Genomic DNA, 15,102 nt, shown 5'->3' on the forward strand with positions numbered 1-15,102 from the left:
AAGACTGTCCAAGTTCGGCAACAGACTCTTCTGGCCACATGAATTGGCAAGTCGATTTAAGGTCTTGTGACTAAAATGGATAAAATAACAGCTTCTCATAGAGATCTGCAAAGATTAAATGAATTGGTATATTTGAAGCTCTCCACAGCTCTGAATAAATGCTGGCCATATGATGCCAATGTCTACCTGCTGGTTTTGTTCTCTCTTACGCCTACAAGAAAACAGCCACCAACTACTACTGCCTGTCATACAGTCAGTTAAATGCTCTTCTCCTGATCTTCGAAGCTTCCTAAATTTTACCCCATGCTGTTTTTCTAATCATCTCTTTTGTTGATCCTGTATTTGGGCACATTTTCTGGATTCTTCCCTCCTTCTTCATAGCTGTTAGTTGCATTTTCACTACTTTTTCCATAATATTAATCAGTCCTCTGATGCCTTTATTGCAGCCCTCTTTGGGTTTTCAAAAACCTATGCTTGATCAAAATCCGAAGGTTCACCTTTCTGAAATTACTATTCTAAGAAAGAACTCCAAGGAGCATTTTCCCATATGATACATGAGGCTCAAAGTTCTCTGTATGTTGGTGTGATATACCTTCTCCAGTTAAATCTTAAACTTGTTGAGGTAAAAAAAAAATATTTTCCTCTCTGTCACTATATAAAAGCACATTTTTGGCATCTCAAAACCCTTACTTTTCTCATGATTAGTTAATCATTCAATTATTAGTTAATCGTTCAATATTATGAAAGTAGAGATAAACGTTAAACACTTAAAATAGATGTTAGCACTTCACACACCGTTGACCAGAGAGGCTATCTGTACTACTGTTGTTCAATGAAGAAGAAAAAGATAAATGATCAATATTTAGCTACTGAACATCAATTTTGTGTCAGGAAAAAAAGCCTAAAATTTAGCTGCACAGTGGGAGACTATGGTGACTTTTCATTCTGGAGACTTTCCCAAAAGATACATTGTAGCCTTTACATTAGCAGAAAAACTGATTCTGTGCTCTCCCCACAGAAGTTCCAGAAGGGAAGTACAGTTTATAAAGTAGGAAGAGGACCACGCAGTGGAATTCCATCTCACAGGGTCACGTGAGCCCCATTTCACCAGACCTGCTTGTCTCTCTTGAAGTGGATCATAAATAATAGCAAAAAAACTGGGAATTCCAAGGAGGGAGGGGTGACATTCCATTTACAATATATTTTTACTTTTTATTATTTTTTTTACAATATATTTTTAAAGTTGAAGTTAAATGCATGGGGTTTCAGCTTGGCAATGTGTTAGTAATAGCAATGCTAGAAATGCCTAGATTATTATTGAGAAAATACAGCACTCATATACAGGAGCCATTATCTCAAAAATGGCCTACTCTCCTATCTTCTATACTAAGACAATGGCTATAGTGAGACCATTTACTTTTTTTTAATTTAATTTATTTATTTGACAGAGAAAGAGTGCACAAGCAAGGGGAGCAGCAGGCACAGGGGGAAGCAGGCTCTCTGCTGAGCAAGGAGCCCAATGTGGGACTCGATCCCAGGACCCAGAGATCATGACCTGAGCTGAAGGCAGGTGCTTAACTAACTGAGCCACCCAGTGGCTCTGAGACATTTTCTTTTAATTTTAAAACTATTTATTATTTGGAACGCCTGGGTGGCTCAGTGGGCTAAAGCCTCTACCTTCGGCTCATGATCTCAGGGTCCCAGGATCAAGCCCCATGGCTCTCTGGGCTCTCTGCTCAGCAGGGAGCCTGCTTCCCTTCCTCTCTCTCTGCCTGCCTCTCTGCCTACTTGTGATCTCTGTCTGTCAAATAAATAAATAAAAATCTTTAAAACTATTATTTATACTCATAGTAAGAACAAGAGGTCAACAGGGATGAATGGATGAGGGAAGTAAAGGTTTTGGCACTAACAGAAATTTCAGCATAAATTGGTAGGTCTAGCCCATTTTATGGATTTTTGTTGTTCTCTGTTGTGTACTATGCTCCGTAACCCTCTGCCTGGGCCACTGACAGCTAGACAGGCTGCAAACTGAGGCCAGTACTCCAGTACTCAGATAGTTTTTTTTTTACATATAATACTTGCCAAATAAAACCTAAGCATACATGCCCTGTGGCAGGACACATGCTCTCAAGGTTCACAATAGTTCCCATTCTTATGTTATTTTGTTCTTGGAATCTTTTTTTTTTTTTAAACCCTGTCTCGGAACCCCTGAAGCCATTTGAATTTACCACCCATGGTTTAGGACTCCAGCCAACCTGCTTCTTACTCTCGTGCCCGCCCCCACCAGTCAAAGTTTGGTGGATGTGAAGCTCATTAGAGAGAATGAGGGTCGGAGATGAATTCTAGTTTGTCTAATTTTTGTTAAAACTACAGGCAACTCATTGCATATATGTTGGCTTATGTTCATAACTTTCTGAAAGCATTTTCGCAGAATCAGTATAAACCTTTATAAATAGGAAATGTTTATAAGACAATCATGTCATTACATATTATAAAAAGCAGCAGTTTGCAAAATAAAAAAGTTTATACCAGTTTTACCAAACATTCCTGCTTCATTATGAAATACAATCCATTTTAAGTGTGTACGTATGTGTGTGTATATATCTACCTACAAATAAATATATTAACTTCTCTCAATATGAACCAAAGTACAACTAATTTTATAAATGTACCCTCACAAAGCACACTTATTTCTCATTCAAAAGCATATCAACATAGTCTTGAGAGATAATGAAAAGCAATCACTTCTGCTAACCTGCGTACCTCTACATAGCTTTTGTCAGAATTGGAATATTATGCTTAAGATAGTAATGAGTTCATGTACAACGTACATTATACTTTTAACATTTCTCTACCAGGTGAAGTTGCAATGGTTCATTACCCCCTTTTTATTAAAGACACAACGTTGCCTATGACCATGAAATAGAAAACAGGTACCACGGCAAAACAGGGACAGAAGACAGACTGAATCCCAATGACAAGAAATACCCTTTAGACTACTTGTACCTTCTTAATGGTCTTCTCAATAAGCATGTCTCCAACTGGCATCAGAATACCTCCAAACACAGCCAGCACTGCGCCGATGACTGCACCGGCGATGAGCCCACAGTTTCGATCACAGCCCATTTTCTTTATTGGGGAAACAGGACTGTTCAGCACCTGCTTCTTTCAAACTCCTGGCTTTGATTAGATGGTTTCAAGAGGTCTGGGTTTAGCCTTAGAAACAGATCATAAAACAGAAGCTTAAATAATCAGTATGAGAAGATCAAAGTACAAAGACAACGCAACTGAAAAGTCATTTTGCCAGTTATAAATAAACAGATGCTTTTCCTTTTTGTTTTAGAGATGGACTTTCTAGGTTAGGTCCTCCCCTTCTCCATGTTAACTGTCTACTGGTGGAAGATCTAAAAGATTTTGTTGGAGGGTATTTCCTCAAAATTCTCATCTTTTCAATTTTCTACCGTTGGATGATGAGCATTGAAATCTTATCTCAGGAGAACATGCTTGCTGTACCTCTGGCTTCTTCTGCTTTCCTGGAACCCTTGGATGCTGACTAGTCCTTTATCTGGCTTCACTTCCCAAACACAGCCAGCCACAGCCTGCCTGGAGCTCTCCTGCTCATGAAGATGTGTGGATTGAGGTCTTTGCTGCCAAATGCTAAGTATGATAACACGCGCGGTCTCTACTATACCTTATTCACGAGTATCCAGCAAGATACAGATTTTAGAGGGATTGTTCTGAGCAGTCTCAGAAAGAATCAATTCTTCGAATCATTCGTAAGCTCTCTGTTAAAACAAAAAATGCATGGTTAAATTGGGAAAATAAATAGAGAATTAATACTAGAATCTCTCTCATGTCACCAAAATGTTAACCACTACTAAAAGAAAAATCTCATTTTCATGAATACTGAGCTCATGCCTGGTTTATTTTTTTATAAATAATGCTGAAACCTGAACTATTTGAAAGAAGTGTACTTCACTTTCAATTTCGTCATTAATAACTGAATCTTGGATAGACCATAGATGTGAAGAATTTAAATACATGAGGTAGAGTATATGTAGTTTTAATGATAGGCACTGCTTTGTTACGAGTCTCAGTTTTTTTGTTTTTTCGTTTTTTCTTTATTGCGTATTCAACTGCAAGATTATTTTGTCATCATGGGCAAGTGCTTCACACCAATTGTGCTAAAATCAACTAATTTGTGCTTGTATGTATTGCACCTAGTCAATCTTATTTTTGGTATCTTTCTACACTATGTGGTTATTTCACAAAGACTGAAAGGAAATTATTTCTGATATGAGTGGATTCTATTGTAAGAAATAAGAATTTGTTCTTTCTAATATTTGAAAGCACATTCCTATTTTTGGTTACAACTCTATTTTTTTTAAGTGGGGCTGACCTGGCATTGACGAACAGTTAAAACGTGCCTTGTAGCTTAGAAACAAATATTCCCTGCTTCATTGCCCAATGCCATGGAAAGCATAAATGCCAAAAGAATGGAGACTGCAGACAAAAAATAAATCACACAAAACATTTTTTGCCAACACTTTAAATTTAATAATAAAAATTCTACTTTTCTTATGGTCTCAGATTTTCCCTCTACAGCGTTGTTGCGACAGAAGTACCACTCTTATGACATCATGAGCACTTATTTCCGTGGGAGGAACCATTTCTTTTTTTAAGCTTTTTTAAAGCTTTTTTGTATAGCTAAGAAAATAAGAAAAATTAGACTTGTCCTCAAAATGGAGAAAGATAAGTGGTATGGTTTTCCCAGGGCAATTTTATTTACTTACTTCTACTCAATCTTATCTTTGTCATATCTCTTTACCCATGCCTTATACCCTGGATACTTCCACTGTAGATCAGGGTACACTGAACTCATTCACATGGAGGTTCTGATGGCTAAGAAGCCTGAATCCTATTAGTGTCAAATGTTTTTTTCCAATGTAAAAAGTAAATAAATAAGCCTAAACAAGTGACTTAGGTTTCCTGCGGTCTGGAGTTGGCTTTTTATTAATTGCTTGGGGGTGAAGTGTGAAGAAAAGCTTTCCCTACTCTCTGAAATCATGTAACATGCATTGCTATCCTGGTGTTCTGTACACTATGAACAAATAATCATAATCAGGGTAGCTTATTAAGTAATATCTTACTGAATGCTCATTTCAAAGGCCATCCTCCAACTCCCATTTGCATGTTTTACCTCAAATAGCAATCTGAATCCAGAGATCTAACCTAGTGTAGTTGAGACTTAGTATACTGACTAGAGATTAAGCCAAAAAACTGATCTGCAACTGTCTTGCCAGATGACAGTGGGCAAATCACTTAATCTCTCACACTTCAGTTTCCTCATGTGTAAACTAAGATGCTATGACGAGATCTGCAGTTTTTAAGTGGCTGAACTGGTTCTTCAGATTCTTACATGGATGACAAATGGGCAGAGTGACTATGGAGTACAACTGTGGTGGGAACGCAGGGTCTAGATTCCCAGCTTTGTCCCCCTCTCCCACCTGACACTCTCCTTTCCTCCACCCTGAGGAAGCTCTAGGAGAATCTCTATAGAAATCAATGGCTTTGCAAACCCATTTAAAAATGAGTACAGGAAATCCCCACGGTTAAAATTGCAGTTCTCTTTATTAAATATCATGAATCTATTTAAAAAAAAAAACCTCAAATATTAAGTCATACCTTTTGGAAAGTTATTTTATGTCCCATATAAACATCACTAAAAATCTTCACTAACAGTCATGTCATTTGCAACTCTGACAGATGGAACATAAAATGATTTAAAAATTACAATTCTATTGTTGCTAAAATAGATACATGTGCATATATTTGCCCCTTTCCAGATTCTGTGCCGTAATCAAATCATGAATCTCACTGTTTCCAGAATTATTCTCCTTTATTCAAGTAGCCCATGTAAGAGGGAAGGGTTTCTGCAAAGGGCAGAGTCCCAGGAACGTCTACCGGAAGACCCAGGGGACAGCACATGTTGTCCAATGCCTCCCTCTGTGAACCAGGAAATCCATTATTGTGACTACTAAGGATCCAGGGCCCCAAAGATGTCAAGTAATGGGGAAACCTGGGTCCTGCCCAGGCTCTGTCTGCTTTAAACTTAAAACTGAAGTGAGATAGTGTATCCATCCCACTGCTTGTGAGTTTTAAGTTCATCAGAAAACAGAAGTATCAAGTAATTTATTCTGTTGAATCTCATGGTTAGATAGTTACTAGGATAATACTGGTTTGGATGTTATGTAAGGAAAGCTACAAGTAGTAGTTTGACATTACTTCACATGTGTATTAATATTTTTGAGAAAGACTGAGTTTGTGTCTTTTTTTTTTTTTTTTTCCACATTTTCAACTGATTCGTTTTTGGTACACTGTTGTAACTTTCCAATTTTTTCCCCCTAATAATAGGCAAGATATTTGACATTACTTGGGTTCATTTATTTTCCTTCAGTGCCTTGATACATGAGTAATTAGGTATTGTTATTCAACTCATACTTTAACCTTATGCTTCATATTATAAAATTAAAATCAGTTTTATTCACCTGAGGCAAAGGAGGGCCCAACATTACATAAGACACACACTGCATACCTAAGAGAAAAGCTCAGGTTACAGCACATTCTATTCAATAGTTTTTCCACCCATGTTTATCTTCATGGAAAAAAAAAAAAAAGTGTAGTTCCTCCCCGTTCTTCTCTCACATTTAGCTAGGGCATGTAAAATGTGTGTCTTGCGTACTTGGTTTTCTTCAAAACATAGTTCTTTACATATTAAAATAGTAATTTATTTCACTTGCTAATTTTGGATTACATTTATTGTTATTTCTCCTTCATAAGAATAGACAAGACATTGATATCTGCAATAATTTACTTCTTGCTTGAGGTACTTAAATCTGGAAAGCAAAGAACAATCACAGGTACAGGACAGAAAACTAATGGCTGAATGCTTTCTAAAGAAAAAAAAGAAAAAGGCATATTTAAAAATATCACTTATCACATACTTTTCTTGAATCTATAGGGAGACCAGCTGTATCCTATCAATTTACAGATTATAAATCCTATTCTTTTTGTAGAATTTGTAAGTGTATCTTATTCCCTTGGGTTATCTCTTTTTTTCCTTGTCAAATCAAAGGAGTGTTTCCAGAATGAATTTAGGAGCATTGTGCCTTTCCACTATGTTGGAAAACTGGTAGTAGAAACTGAGAGACTGAGCTCTAAGAAGCCTCTCCAATAAATAGATCAGAAAATCAGAGAAAATTCCCAGAGAATCTATAATTCTTCCCATGTGTGGATAAAGCTGTGTTCCTGGGGAAACTCCTCCCAGGGAAGGCATAGCCTAGAAGCAAAATTTCCTGGGATGTGAACTGCAAAACTTGAAAAAGCTCAGATTACAAGAGTATTTGTACCATAAATGAATGCTAGGACCTTCATGACATTTTCTTATTCATGAGTGAGTAGCTCAGAATTCCTATTCCATCCATAAACCTTCCTTGCATGTTTCCTTAGAACAGAAAACCAGATTATACACTTCTGTTTTCAACCACACACACATACACTGTTCTTTTGGTACACAGGCCTTCCTCACCTAGAAAATATGGTACCTGCCCACAAAACCCATTTTTGGTGTTATTAATTCAACAGGTTGGATATGGATGATGAAAGTTAGTTTTCAAAATTAGATTCCTTTTCACACTCTAACCCTACACCATACCTAGGTGTGTTTACATGCCATGATTTCCTAGACTTAAATATGATGCAGGTTCAAACCCAAGCTAGTTGCAATGGGTGTGTAAACCAGTAATTTAAATCTGCTTGCATTTCATCATGTGGAAACAGAAGTCATTAGAGCCGCATCTTAGAGTCTTCTATTCAGAGACAGAATTCTTTACATGCAATTCCAACATATAAACATAGCTAAAAGAAAAACTATTCTGGTTAAAGGGGGTAAGAAGTGTGGCCCTTTCCCCTTCCTGTCCTACTTCGCTTGGGCTCTGAGTCATCCTCACAGAACCCTAGGGCTCTGCAGAAAAACACTTCAATAACTAGATGAGGAGTTATCCAATATCTTTTCTTACTGAAGTTACCACAGTCCTTTTTACATGTGCATTTCTATCCTATTAGAATATGTGGGGGTAAGGACACCTAAGTGGCTGACTCTTGGTTTCAGCTCAGGTCATGATCTCAGGGTCCTTGGTATCAAACCCTACATCCAGGCTTCACACTCACCAGGGAGTCTCCTTGGGATTTTCTCTGTCCCTCCCCTAAAATAAATAAATTAATTAAAAAAAATAAGTGGACATAAAAATATACCACAGAAAAAATTACAAACATCTATAATATGAAACAAAAATACATATCACTAAATTATACTTTTCAAATACTATAATTTAAAACTTGTTTCAGTGGTAGTCTTAAAACAGTAAGTACACTGGACTTCATTACTAAGTCCATCTAGAAACAACACTACTTTTTAGAGTACTTGGAGGAATTACTAGCGGTTTGAAATGATTTTCTTAGAATCATATCAGTTTAAATAGGACTGTCTAGAGCTTTTCTTAATCTTTGAACCTCAGACAGGAATTCTATTTTTTCCCACCTCAAATTATACTATAAACAGTAATATATCATGTGCTTTGCAATGGTTCAGATTCTGGACTTTGAAGTCAAGTGATTTAGGTTTAATTTGGGTCTTGATAGGATAGTTTCTCTGTGGCTAAATTTTCTCTAAAATGGCTGTATCACTAATCAAATAAGGTTGTAAATGTCAAAAGTAAATGAGATTATGTATACAAATTCCTATCATAAAAAATGTTACTTTGACATGTTATCATGAAATATTATTTTGAACCATACAATTAAACAGTAAAATGTTATTTCATACTGGCCAATTTTTTAATCTAATAAATGTATATAGTGTATACAAGTAGGAACAACTATTTGCAAAACACTTAGATAACAATAAAATCTGATTAAATTTATATCTATCTATAGGACTTAAAGTATCACACAAATGGGAGGTAGCTGCTAGTTTAGGAGATGCTGCTTAAAGCTTTTAGCCATAACTTGGGCCAGTGAATGAAAACACGTTGTGATTAAATCAAAATTAAATCAAAACAGTTACAGAATTTCCTCCTTCAGAAACAGAAAACCCACAAGATTCAAGTGTGCTTGAGTAAACAGGGCCAAACATTTTCATAAAAAATAAGGGAGGCAACTATGAATTCCGAACTTTCCAGTACATCCTGTGCAAGTACTCTCCAATTGTAAGGTCAGTGTACCTCCCAGACTAAACTGTTATCTGATGATGGTGGACTGGATTCATTGTTCTGCTATAGTAATGATTCTGGTAAATAAAGATTTTCTACATATTTTTCTCTCATAAAATCCAATGGACCACTGGACCCTACATAACATAACTCTTTTAAAATTTCATTTTGGGGTTTTTCTGAACCAATATTGGAAGTAATGCTTCTTATAGGTTCAAAAGACATTAATAACTCAAAACCACATAGGAGAGGGCTGAAAAATGCACGCAAACATTTTAAAAACGTCTTTCACTATGTTTCTTGATAATTCCAGAAACTGTGTGAGATTTACTCCAGAGAATTTATGCCATTTCCAGTATGAATTAACTTGCTGTAATTAAATTGAAACTTTTAATTTTCCTAGGATGATTTATCCTTAATTTAAACTTAGGGGATCCTGGGCAGCTCAGTCTTTAAGCGTCTGTCTTTAGCTCAGATCATGATCCCAGAGTCTTGGGATCGAGGCCCTTACTGGGCTCTCTGCTTGGCAGGAAGTCTGCTTCTCCCTCTTCCACTCCCCCTGCTTGTGTTCCCTCTCTTGCTGTCTCTGTCAAATAAATAAATAAAATCTTTTAAAAAATAAATAAATAAATTTGGTGTCATCATTCAAGGAAATAATTTGCTGATATTTGTAATAAGCTTTCTTCAGAGCCAAAAATAATAATTTTGATTTCTTTTTATTCTCCTACCTACCAAATTTTACATAATTTACACTAATTAATTAAATCTAGAATCATTATCTGGAATATAATTTACCATTCCAAGTAGCAATTATAGTTTCTTTGTTCATTAAGGAAAAAAATGTTTAACAAGAAAACACCCAAAATACACACTGCATTTAACCATAGTGACAAAGTTCACCAACAATTAATACTATTCAGACAGAAAATTAAACACACTAATGACTCTGTCAAGTAATAAGTAGTTAATTGCAAACTAGAAATGTTGTGGACATGAGGGTAGCAAGTCATTTATAATAATTAATTTATATTAATCTTACCATGAATTTTTATTCCTAAATTAAAAATCAGGTATAAATAGCTTAAGTGTACCATGAAAGTTTCACTGTAATCAAACTGGATCATAAATCATTTTAAATGTTAATAAATAAATGTTTACAGATGTAAAATTTTGAACATCAAAAAGTAAAATGCCACTGACCATTGGACAAGGTTTTAATATTTTTCAAACATAAAATGTACATAGACTTGTAACTTGGAAAACAACACAAATCTAATTTTTAAGAAGAGCCTAATGACTTTGAAAAAAACTGTTACAGCTTTTTGTTGTTATAGTGCTACAACTTCTTAAGAGTGTTATACCACAGTCATCTCCTATCATTTAGGAGATAGAAATCTTTTTTGTTAGAAACAAATCATATGACTTACCTTTAAATAGGCTAAGCAAGACTTTTCAATCAAAGGCTCAAATATTTGAATAGACAGTTCTTGGTAGGACCAAATGGTACTCTGCAGAAAAACTCTACACTAAAATCCTCATTACATAAAGCCTGTGAGTTTAAATATGCTTAAAAAAAAAAAAAAGTACGATATCAAATCCCAGTGAGTGGTTTGTTGCCAGAGGAATCAGGAAAAAAAAAAAAAAAAAGGAAAAGAAACCCACCCACATCACACTACTGGTATGGCTCTTAAGGGTCTATTTTTATGGTCTGGTGAGGACCCATTACCTATATCTGAGATACTCAGCAGACTTTTTTTTTTTTTTTTTTTTTTGGCCATTTTCCCATCCAAGTAAGTCAGAGGCCAGAGAAACAAAAGGCACTGACCTGCTGATCTGCCTCTAATATATTCTATTTTCCTGTATAATCATTATTCCAGAAGATGAACTGGGTTCCGGGGGGGGTGGGGGGGGGTGGGGTGGAAAGTGTAAATTAGGAAGAATTAGTAATCTTACTTCCTCGTCACGATTTAGCTTGCAAAACTCCACAAAGTTGAAAGAAAATGTACTTCTCTAGACAGCATTAATCTAAAGTGCATAAAGACGAAGGATTTTGAAAACAACTGGAGACACTGTCAATCAACAAGGACGATAAACTGACTTTAAAAAAGGAAAGAGCATATTGTTCTAACTGGAAATTCTTAACTAATGCTTATCATTTTCTGTTAGTTTTCCACAACTGTCATGAGCACAGCAAAATATCCATATGAAAACAAAAAATTAAATTCCCCTTAGGCTTCTTCAGCCAAAAGACAACTATTCAATAACGTTTAAATAGAATTACATTTAAGATGACCTTTTAATGTAGAAAGGTATATACTTAAGGTACTTTAAAGAAAAGGCCAGATTCTAAAATCTAATGAAAACAGAAGGTCTTGTGGGGGAGAGAGCATCAATACTAAGAATACAAAGAAATTCCCAAAATCATGTAAGGAAGATCAACATCTTTACAAAGTTGAACTGCCATCTATCAGACAGGCCGCTGCATAAATGCCTCCAAGTCAACCTTGAAATAAAGCGAGCTGACAATAACAGGCAGGATATATTTAGTTCATTAGATCATATTTAAAGTAGTCCTTCTCACTGGATTGCCTGTGTTCTCCCTTCTGAGTATGGTGGGACTTTCTTCATTTGTAAGCACTGCAGTGCAACTGGACAGGATTCTCAACTGCCCTTTTTCCCTCAAGCTTTCTTTTTCCCAGGTATTTTCACGGGTGCTTATATTTAAAAATGAATGCTTCGATATTAGTACTTATTAGGTATTAGGTATTATTGGGCTTTTTCTTTCTAAATCTTGAGACCACTCCATTAGGATAAAGTAGAAATGAACTTGTACAATCCCCTTGTGATTTATGCTTTTCATTTCAACAGAAGAGCTTAGAGATTTCAGGCAACTTAAAAAGAGGAGTCCTTGAAAGGACTGTGACTTTGCTGTATTAGTAAAAAGGTAATAAAGGGCTATTTTAATAACTATCTTAAGAGTATCTATTTTATTGTTTTTGAACTGCTTTGATATACTTTCTTCTCAACTTGAATTCTCACACCCTTCCCCCACCCACAACATGACAATTCAAAAATAGCTCACAGACACAGGAGTTCAGATAGCTCCTATTTTAAAGAGTAAATTTTAAACATATTGCAAGGATAGTTAAATGACGATGAAAACATGAACACCATCACAGAAAGATACTTCAGAAAAAAAATACAAGCAAAATAGATGCTTTGACACTGAACTTACTTGGAACACTCATCAGTAGGCTAATGCCATCCAAACCCTCTGACTGTCTCTGGAGAGGGAACTGTCACATACTCCCAAGCAGTCCAAAGAATCAAATTTCCATTCCCAGAGGGCAGCTGTGTTCAATCCCATAGACAGCAGTTCCTGAGTAGCTTTCTGAGTCTTGTGTGCTAAGACTCGGAAAGAGCACAGCTAACTAAAATCTGTAACCGTACATTTAGATTTTGAGCAAAATCTGTACCTGGGACAATTAAGCAGGAAAACGCTGCACCCATTTCTGAGTAAACAATGTTGAGGGTTTCATTTTGGGAAAAGAATATGTACCCACAGTATTTTGAAGGGATGTATTTTATGTGAGAGTACACCTCGCCGTATATACGTCCACTAGAGCACCAGACAGATCTAGTAAAATGAAGGATGGAACTTGCGACAGAATAAAGTCTGCTTGGGCGCAGCTCTCTAGGAACCCTTTTTGGTGACCACACAGTGTTTGAAATCAGACAGACAAGTGAATCCTGAGGTTACTGGGCACTGGTTGAATCGAGTGGAGGTTAGTAGTTAAAGGGCCTCTTACTCTTTTTTTTTTTTTTTTAAAGATTTTATTTATTCATTTGACAGACAGAGATCACAAGTAGGCAGAGAGGCAGGCAGAGAGAGAGGAAGGGAAGCAGGCTCCCCGCTGAGCAGAGAGCCTGACGCAGGGCTCGATCCCAGGACCCTGAGATCACGACCTGAGCTGATGGCAGAGTCATTAACCCACTGAGCCACCCAGGCGCCCCAGGACCCCTTACTCTTATTTTTTAATCAAAAAATGGACAAAACTAAGTAAGAGGATGGTAAGAACTAAGTGAGGGACTTCTTTGCAACACATGATGGGACCTGATCACTAGCACTCAAATTCAAACCCCTTCCACTGGGCCCCTGCCCCTTTTCCCCCTTCTGTTCTATTATCTGATGATTATATAGCACTATCCTACATAGATCTGCCTTATTTTTTGTCCTGTTCTTGCATCTGATAGAATACTGGCTCTAAGAGGAGGGAGACATTTGTCCAGTTAGTTCACTGCTCAATCCCCAGAGTGAAGACCAGACTCAAAGCTGGTAAACAATGAAATAAATGGATACACACAGTAATTGTCATAACCATAATATTTCAAAAGAAGCAGAATGGGGCCCCCTGGGTGGCTCAGTAGGTTGTTTCTGACTATTGATTTGGGCTCAGGTCATGATCTCAGGATCATGAGATCGAGCCCCACATCAGGCTTCACACTGGGCTTGGAGCCTGCTTAAAATTCTCTCTCCCCTCTCCTCCCTCCCTCCCCCCCCCCCCTTAAAAAAATAGCAAGGATGGTCAGAAATCAGAAGTTACTAGGCTGTCTGTTCATACCACAAATATTCAATGGTTTGAGATGAAGAGCATCTGCTTTGACAGTCCATGGACCAGAGTTTGAATCTGGAGTTCATCACTTCCTAAAACATGTGCCGTATCTAACTACTTTGCCTCTCTTGGTTACAGTGGAAATACTGCCTTTTCAGAACTGTTGTAAAGATGAACAATGACAATATTAAGGATTTAGCACAGAGCCTGACATATAGTGTTTAATCAGCTATGGCGATCATTGGCTATTAATCAAATGTTTATGTTGGGGAATTTATTAAAGTAATATGGACAAATAAATAATGAAAATTATAAAAATACATAAAATGAGAAGTTTCAACCCCCCAATTTAGTTATGTTCTCAACTGCCTATAGGTTTATGAATTTAAAATTTACATACATATGTATATGGAATACTACACATACCAAATCATACTTTCTGCAACTGACTCTTCTCAAACTATATGCTTTGGAGATATCTTATTTTGGATAGAGTTAATGTTCTCTTTTTCCATTATTGAAAAATATCCCATAGCAAAGGATGTATTGTCTTTGAAATAACTGATCTCTTTTTTAATGGACACTTTCTTTTATCGGCAGTTCCATGGTCTTACCAAAAAATGCTAAACGTTCATATACAGTTTTAAAATTTTTTGAGTGCATAAACAATGAATTCTGGAACGCTGAAAAGAAAATAAAATGAAAAAAAAATTTTTTTTTAGTACAACTGACACACAACGTTAGTTTCAGGTGTACAACATGGTGATTCAACAGCTCTGTGTTGTGCTATGCTTCCAGGTGTCACTCTCACCTGTCACCTACAACATTATTATAATATCATAGTATGCATATATAGTTTTGTTTCCGTGTTCTAGGACACCAGTAAACAGCAGTAAGTGAAATTTCTAGGTCAAAACTGTGTACTTTTTTTGTGGGAGTGGGCAGTAGAGTTTTACCAGATTTCTGTTTATAGATCTACACCACAATGTGTGAGACTACCTGTCTGAATACACACTCATACTGGTTTATACTGAATTTTGAGTTTTTAACAAGTACTTTTTTATTGGTAAATATTCAAATGAAGTCAACCCTATTTTCTTAGGTATTAGCCATTTCTATTCTGAAATATTTGTGAGGGGTGCCTAGGTGGCTTAGTCAGTTGAATGTCTGACTCTTGGTGTCTTCTCAGGTCCTGATGCCTCAGGGTCGTGAGATTGAGC

At 36.5% G+C, this 15,102-nt stretch overlaps 1 protein-coding gene and 1 long non-coding RNA gene across 5 annotated transcripts in view; one reads left to right on the top strand and one right to left on the bottom strand.

Moving 5' to 3' along the window:
• CD36 (CD36 molecule) overlaps positions 1-15,102 on the bottom strand; it is a 44,588-nt gene that overhangs the window by 27,534 nt on the left and 1,952 nt on the right. Inside the window, exons 1-4 of one of the 3 annotated variants that reach the window (XM_046020391.1) lie at positions 10,697-10,805; positions 8,230-8,264; positions 3,692-3,785; positions 3,007-3,216 (exon numbers count right to left, since the gene is read on the bottom strand). In XM_046020391.1, coding sequence (XP_045876347.1) covers positions 3,007-3,126 — 120 coding nt within the window. In that variant the 5' untranslated portion in view covers positions 3,127-3,216; positions 3,692-3,785; positions 8,230-8,264; positions 10,697-10,805. Of the gene's footprint in view, positions 1-3,006; positions 3,217-3,691; positions 3,786-8,229; positions 8,265-10,696; positions 10,826-15,102 lie in introns of those variants that run through there. The other 2 variants (XM_046020390.1, XM_046020393.1) reach the window with 2 other exon arrangements.
• The window catches only part of LOC123951604, a 45,996-nt gene continuing 34,118 nt past the window's right edge, over positions 3,225-15,102 (top strand). For both annotated transcript variants that reach the window (XR_006820480.1, XR_006820479.1), the window contains exon 1: positions 3,225-3,661. This is a non-coding gene — a long non-coding RNA (uncharacterized LOC123951604). The remainder of the gene's footprint in view (positions 3,662-15,102) is intronic.

This window comes from Meles meles, chromosome 10 (genome assembly GCF_922984935.1).
Source record: "Meles meles chromosome 10, mMelMel3.1 paternal haplotype, whole genome shotgun sequence".
Classification (NCBI taxonomy): domain Eukaryota; kingdom Metazoa; phylum Chordata; class Mammalia; order Carnivora; family Mustelidae; genus Meles; species Meles meles.